We start from the raw sequence: 8,042 nt of genomic DNA, 5'->3' as shown, positions 1-8,042 counted from the left end.
AGTCGTCTGACCGCCATTCACTTATGAGTGGCCAGAAACGATTCTTTTTTTCTTTTACTTCTGGCTCAAGCAGCTCATGACTCCCGTTCTTAGACCAAGTATCCGCTACATAAAAAACGACACAATGAAAATTAGTTTTCCATAAATAYTAGTCTGAGAGAAAAATAACCTAACTAAGTAACGTGGTTTGAAACTTCACTGTTGAGATATTATTTCGAACAACATGAGAGAAAACATGGTTTGAAACTTTACTGTTTGAATTTTATTTCAAGCAACATGAGAGAAAATATGGTTTGAAACTTTACTGTTCAAATAATATTCCAAGGGAGAAAACATGGTTGGAAACTTCATTAATACATAATATTTTCACTTTTCYGTTATTATCTCGGTTATCTCCACCCGGTTCAATTTTTGTCTACAACCACTTAAGACTAATATCGATCTCCATGGGTGCCACTTCTTTTGATAACGATTTTATTGAACCTCCATRTTTATTATATTCAAACTTAATGTTCACTTCAAATTGATTTCKATTAAAAAAACACTCTTCATGTCTCTCACATGATCCAATTAAGTTTATTGCTGTAAACAAAAAGGCACGAGTTTTTACTGTTACGACTTGTGACTACTAGTACRTGTGAGTACATGATGACTAGCTACCTAAGCATTTCAGTCATTCATATTTCTACATCCGTTAGACGCCATATGTGCCACTTAAGATATAAMTGTGACACTTGAATGAGTGAGAGTGAGAACTCATTACAAAATTTCTGAATAAGACAGTGATAAATACAAACTTAGTTAAATTATCAATCAGCAGAGAGCTATGCTAGACATTTGTGTGTTTGCGAAGAAAGAGTGAGGCGCGCAAATTTCCCCTTAAATAATGAATGGAAATGGACGTTACCATTATCGGCGTATTGCCAATTATTGCACTGCAATATAYTTATTATATTAAGATTTATGGCACTTGAGATTAGCGCACCTATTAGCCATGACTGACTGAAACTTGACTACGCTCACCAATTGACCAATTTGACTTAAATTAAACACAGTTAGTTGAGGCAGAAGTACCTGCAACTCCAACGCGGGCAGTACATTTGTTTAGCCGTGCTAACGGTAAAATAACTGCTAATTGCTAATTTCCAATTAACGAATCGTGAAGTGCGTAACTCTCGCRAAAAAACGCCAAACTAATTAGGTACGAAGTGGATGCGTGGAATTAGCATAGAAAATGCTTAATTGAATACTTGCAAGAGTTTTTTCCTAATTTGTGTTTTTGTTGTTCTAAATGAGTGTAYTAATTTGTAATTACATGCGTGGCATAATTTGTAAACTCTCACGCCACCGCTACTGTTTGCCTGCTTAATATGCAAAYCCAATAAAAAAAGGAATAAATTAAAGTCACGTATACGCACGGTGTTTCCCATCCTGGCTGCCATTCACTTTATGACATCGGCGCCACACCTGTCAGTCAGCTGATTGACATAGACACGTTTATTGATCTATATAATTTTTATATTTTTCATGTGTGTTTTCCTTCTAAACAAGCGATAAACGTAAAAATAAATAATTAAAAGCAATTTGATCTTTAATAGCCTGCTAACTTGTTGATATGGCAATTAACGTAATTATAACGCGTCATAATTACATTTATGTATAGCGTGTTTGCAATTTGATGACAAAATATTTCGCAAAACATACGCTTTCTGACAAAACAATCATTCTTTGCATTTACAACAGACGCTGGCGTTTGGCACGTGATGCCAAATGGAGAAATCGCAAATACTGATAACTGATAAGTAAATGAGTATATTGACATGTGAATTACTTGGCTGGTGGAAATATCGTTCGATATAGATATGTAGAAATGAATATAGATATAGATATATAGATATCGACATATCGATATCGACATATACAAAGGAATATGATCTATTATATGCTTGGAAAATCCGCGAAYTATCGCCGTCATATGCTTGGTTTTATACCAATTTGTGGGAAATTTACATTTTAAATTAATTAAAGTATTACTGAGTGAATTTGGCTGGTGGTGCGCATTCTTATATATAATTGTCGAAACATTATTCGAGCACTAGTATTCAATTTCTACGCCAGGCGGAGAGTACAACATTGCTAAGCGAAAATATTTATTTTCTGGGAGTTCGTTGCTCATATTTGTACCAAATATTTAAAAAACCAAAATATTTAAAAAAAAAATTTAGAATAGAATAACCAGCAAAAATATAAAATAACCCAGCCAAAAAAGGTATGTTACATAATGCTGTATTAGCCGTATAGAAATATCATCTCAGTGTGACACTCCGAATTATCAYTGATTTTCGCGATTTAAATTAATCGGTCCGGGTTTTTATAAATAAATATATTCATAACGAATACAAAATGCATTTTTTTTTTCTTTGTGCTACAGAAGCTTTTTTTTTTTTTTTTTTTTTTTTTTTTTTTTTGATTTTTTTTTTATTTTTTTTTTTTTTTTTTTTTTTTTTTAATTTTGCCAAATAGCGGCCGTGGCAACGATGCTTTAACCGCATTCACGGCTATGAAAAAGGCTCTTATCTTGATTTTAATCGGTCAATTGCTATAGTGGCACGATCTAAACCATATATACAAAGATTGTAGCAGTGCCTTGGCTAATAGTTCAAACAAAATTTCGTGAAAATATTTCCTTAAATGAAAAAAGTTTTCATACAAGCACTTGATTCCGATCGTGCAGTTTAYATAGCAGCTGTAAGCTATAGTGTAGGGAGATGAGTAATTTCTTTGGAGATTGCGTCGYCGCCTAATAATTCATGTGAAATTTGGTGAAGATATCTCGTCAAATAAAAAAGCYTTTTCATATAAGCATTTTAATCCGATCGCTAAATTTATATGACAGCTATGTGCTATAGGAATCCAATCTTAGCTATTTCTTCGAAGATTGCTGAAATGCTTCAAGCAATAACACATGCAAAATTTCATTAAGATATCYCATCAAATGAAAAAATGTTCCATACAAACACCTTATTTCGATCGTTTAGTTTGTATGGCGGCTATATGCTATAGTGATCCGATYTAAAAAATTTTTTGAAGGTTATGGCGTTGCCTAGAGTAATAATCTGTGTAAAATTTTGCGAGAAACCTTGTCAAATAAAAAAWTTTCCTATTGAAGTGTTTGATTTCGATCCTTCAGTGTGTATGGCAGCTATTTGTTAAAGTGATACTACATCGACCTTTCCTAAAAAAAAAAAAAACAAAAAAAAAATTCTTTGTAAATAAAGGTGCACAAAATTTCAAACGTCACTCAAAAACTGAGGGACTAGTTCACATAAACCTCAATCTTTGAGTTCACTTGCTGGTCTCGTAGGGTTTCTTGCCAGCGAAGGTTCGCTTAAAGTTTAGGTATAGAAACAAATCGCTTGTGGGAAAATTGTAAAAATTAGGGGTTAAAGAAGTAATTTAAAACCCGTTTCTTGTAATTTTTCWACTATGTTCATGATTTGTGGCCTGATGCTCTATTCTCCAAAAATTAATATTTTTTACGAGTTAGGATTTCAACGGAAGAAAAAATATAAAATTGGATTCTTGGCAGATATTTTTACAAAAAAATGAAAATTTCGCGATATTATTTTTCAAATAACTGTAATCGAAAAAAATCCGTCATCGAAGCCTTTAAGAATTTTATCTCAAAAACCTGTGTAAAATTTCATGAAGATCGGTTGAGTAAGTCTCTAGAAATCTTGCTTTAKGACAATATTCTGGAGATGTTGTAAATTTTAATAAAACAATACAAAAATTCGATTTCTTCAAGCCCGTAAACCCATGTTAGCCCATAGAGACTGCTTATTCAACTTTGAACTTGGGGGGTTTCGAGAAACTAACTTGTGCATATAATTTGTTGAGAGCTTTCGGGCATAAAAAAAAATCATGTTCATTATATTCGATTAAAATCTCTAGAGTGTCGATTACCCCATTCGACTTAATTTTTCAATTATTCAAAATGATTGTATGCTTTGGTTTTTGATATTTGCGTTAGATGCAACGACTTTGGCACGTTCGCATTTCCACCGTTGCTGATGCTTACTATAAAGCTATTGTACGAAAGATTGCACTGTCTTCCATGAAGTCCGAAAATAGCCCCTTAAACTACATTTTATGTAAGAAAATTCTCTCTAAGTGYTTTATTTAAATAATAATTTTCCACTAAATATATGGGGTGGATTCTAGTGGCGTCGCCTTATAGCAAGCTAATTCACTTGCTGGGTTATAAATATTTRCACATATATGCGACCACATTCGAGTCAAAAACATAAACAATGCTAATATCAAAAACTCTAACAAATCACCAAACAATAACTATAACCACTTTTATTTGATAACAAGGCGATTAAGGCCAGAAATGACGCTTGATAAGAAACAAGCGATATCAGTGGCACATATTACTACCAACATAAGCAAGACTAAACGAAGCCTAACAGTAGAATGCATAATCGTACATAACAGTACATACAAAAGCAAACATAACTACATACACTTAAATACAACGAAATAATCTCTGTCGCTTTTGTAGTTGCGCGTTTTAGCGTTTTATCAACAGATTTAACAGCGCATCATACTTACACCCATTGCATAGTTTGAATGCCAATGGAATGTGTATGCGACACACACACGTGTCAACATACCACCACATGTAGTTAGTTACGTGTGTGTGCTTCATAAATAAATTTTTTTACTTTCATGTTTCAGCTGTTCATACATACCACGCAGCAAGAAGGCAACGCCGTACGACCAAACCAAACACTCACGCACACGTGGTGTAAACTGCGTTAGCTGGATATTCGATAGACATACGGAGCTATTGATGTTTAGCGCTTGATGCCAAGTGAAGCGTCAACATGGGTGATATGTTCCGCAGTGAAGCGATGGCCTTGTGCCAAATGTTTATACAACCGGAAGCGGCGTACTCGACGATGGCCGAACTAGGCGATAGTGGCTGTGTACAATTTCGTGATGTAAGTGCGTCTCACACATAATAACAACAGCAACAATAATGTACATAGTTACACTGCAGTGAAATAAATTGAATGCAAGGTAGTAACTGAAGATCATCAAGCGAAATTTTTTATCACTCAAACTTGAAACGAAACCGGAACCGATTTCACGTAGAAGTGCAATATTTCGAACTAGTCTATTTCGTATTCGAAAGTTCGACTACTAAACTAGTGTTCTTTTTATCAAGATCCTTATTTCACTGCAATGTATATACAGACACAAACACACACACTCACAATAGCCAAGCGGCCGTCACGAATGAAACGTCAAACCAAAATGTTTCCTGTTTTATTTATTTTCGTCATTTACCATGCACACCTTGCTGCTTACCCCCAATTTACTGTTTGCTTTCACTTTATTTTGTTGCATTTTCACATTCCAGTTGAATGCACAAGTTAGCGCTTTCCAACGTAAATTTGTGGCAGAGGTCAGACGCTGCGATGAATTGGAGCGTAAAATACGTTACATCGAAAATGAGCTGCGCAAGGATGACATCAAAATGCAAGAGGTGCTGGACGAGCCGCGACCACCGTATCCGCGAGAAATCATTGACCTGGAAGCGCAACTGGAGGCGATTGAGACCGAAATACGTGAACTTGCCGCCAACAAGGTCAATCTGAATGCCAACCATCAAGGCATGCTGGAGCTGAAGCATGTACTCGAAAATGCGGATAATTTCTTCACCGACAGCGAAGTCATCAATTTGAGCGCGCAACGCTTCTCCGATGCCGCCGAGTATGCACCGCCACTGCCTGGCCAACAACGCGGCCAGTTGGGCTTCGTTGCCGGCATTATCAACCTGGAGCGTTACTTCTCCTTCGAACGCATGTTGTGGCGCATCTCGATGGGTAATGTCTTTCTCAAGCGTAGCGATCTCAGCGAGCCGCTTTTAGATGCCGAAACCGACAAACCGGCAGTGAAAACGGTTTTTATCGCCTTTTTTCAAGGCGAACAGTTGAAGCAGCGCATCAAAAAGGTATGCGCTGGCTATCACACCTCAGTTTATCCCTGTCCAAGTTCCTACTTGGAACGCCAGGAGATTCTTAAGGACGTGTGCATGCGTCTGCAAGACTTAACATTGGTGCTCAATCAGACAGCAGATCACCGCAATCGTGTGCTAGTTGCTGCTTCGAAGATACTGCCCGCTTGGACGATTATGGTGAAGAAGATGAAGGCCATCTATCACACGCTCAACCTGCTCAATGTGGATGTGAGCAATAAGTGTCTAATTGGCGAAGGCTGGGTGCCGACTTGTGACTTGCCGATCGTACGCGATGCTTTGGCTAAAGGTTCAGCGAAAGTGGATAGCACAATCACATCATTTTTGAATGTAATCGAAACGAATGAACAGCCGCCTACATATAATCGTACGAACAAGTTCACGCGCGGTTTTCAGAATTTGATCGACGCCTATGGGCTCTGCTCCTATCGCGAAGTGAATCCGGCACTCTATACCTGCATCACGTTCCCCTTTTTGTTTGCCGTGATGTTTGGCGATATGGGTCATGGTCTTATACTGCTATTGGCGGCGCTCTACATGGTGCTAAACGAGCAGAAGCTGAGCCAGAATAAGAGTGAAATATTCAACTTATTTTTTTCTGGACGCTACATTATGTTGCTTATGGGTATGTTCTCCCTCTACACCGGTTTCATATACAACGACGTTTTCTCCAAGTCTGTGAATATTTTCGGCTCTGCYTGGCGCGTGAACTACAATACCTCAACTGTGTGGAACAATCCTATATTAACGCTAGACCCCCTTTATAGCGTGGACGGCGTATATCCATACGGCATGGATCCGATTTGGGCATTAGCTGATAATAAAATAATATTCTTGAATACCTACAAAATGAAATTGTCCATCATATTCGGTCTTATACACATGCTCTTTGGCGTCTTCATGTCTTTCCTCAATTTCGTACACTTCAAAAAGTACTCACACATCTTCCTCGAGTTTCTGCCGCAACTGTTGTTTTTGTTAATGCTTTTCGGTTATTTGGTATTCATGATGTTCTTCAAGTGGGTAGTGTATTCCGGTAAGGCCACCGAACAGGCTCTGACGCCTGGTTGTGCGCCATCCATACTCATCTTGTTCATCAATATGATGCTCTTCGGRCACACCGCGCCAAAGGACGGCTGCAAGGAGTACATGTTCGCGGGACAAGAAGCACTACAATTGGTGTTGGTTGTGATAGCGTTGCTTTGCATACCATGGATGTTGTTGGGCAATCCATTGCTCGAGAAATATAAGCGTAGCCAAAGAGCGGTGCGTCTTTTGAAATATTCTCTTAAGTCTTTGTTTTTGAGTTAACCATTTGTTTTGCCCCCACACAGCTACAAGTTGCCTACACTAACGGTGTCAACAATACGCCGGTAAATAACTCGACAGCAGCGTCTAGTTCGGCTGGTTCGTCTGGTGCACCTAAACCAGTGGCAAACGGACACCCCGGTCACGGTGTTGCYGACGAGGAGCCGATGAGTGAGCTGTACATAAAGCAATCCATACACACCATAGAGTATGTGCTGAGTACCATCTCGCACACGGCCTCTTATCTGCGCTTGTGGGCGCTCTCGTTGGCGCATGCGCGTAAGYATACTTAACGCAGCGTTATTGAGTTGAAATTTTTTAACGTAAAGCTTTTTGCCCATGTTATAGAGCTGTCAGAGGTTTTGTGGATGATGGTGATTCGAGTAACATTTTTGCTAACGGTCTTTATTTCTGATTACTATTATATTATCTCCATCGTGTTATATTTTACATTCGCTGCATGGGCATTTTTTACGATCGCTATCCTCGTCATTATTGAGGGAATGTCCGCGTTTTTGCACACCCTACGTCTGCACTGGTGAGTAGATATGACAGGAGATTGTTAAAATGTAAAATATTTGATGCTAAGGAAATTGTTACAAGTGAACCCAGGTCTAGATTTTATTGCTAAACTTTAAGCCCTTTTGCTTCAAATAACTAGTTSATGAATTATTCTTGTTAAATA

General features: G+C 37.9%; 1 protein-coding gene across 2 annotated transcripts; it reads left to right on the top strand.

Moving 5' to 3' along the window:
- The first annotated feature begins 1,086 nt into the window (after positions 1–1,086).
- On the top strand, positions 1,087–7,899 carry LOC108966617 (V-type proton ATPase 116 kDa subunit a-like). Of its 2 annotated transcripts, none has more exons than XM_018929611.1 (5): positions 1,087–1,201; positions 4,744–5,009; positions 5,432–7,315; positions 7,384–7,636; positions 7,706–7,899. In XM_018929611.1, the coding sequence occupies exons 2-5, from the start codon at positions 4,893–4,895 to the stop codon at positions 7,897–7,899; spliced, it is 2,448 nt and encodes an 815-aa protein (XP_018785156.1). In that variant the 5' UTR covers positions 1,087–1,201; positions 4,744–4,892. The 2 variants fall into 2 exon arrangements, with proteins under 2 accessions (XP_018785156.1, XP_018785157.1); XM_018929612.1 differs by lacking the exon at positions 1,087–1,201 and adding an exon at positions 2,229–2,269.
- Positions 7,900–8,042: the final 143 nt, after the last annotated feature.

This window comes from Bactrocera latifrons, unplaced genomic scaffold (genome assembly GCF_001853355.1).
Source record: "Bactrocera latifrons isolate USDA-ARS-PBARC rearing strain unplaced genomic scaffold, ASM185335v1 scaffold_167, whole genome shotgun sequence".
NCBI lineage: Eukaryota > Metazoa > Arthropoda > Insecta > Diptera > Tephritidae > Bactrocera > Bactrocera latifrons.
Note: the sequence above shows the minus strand (reverse complement) of the source record. Positions and strands in the feature narration are given on the sequence as shown.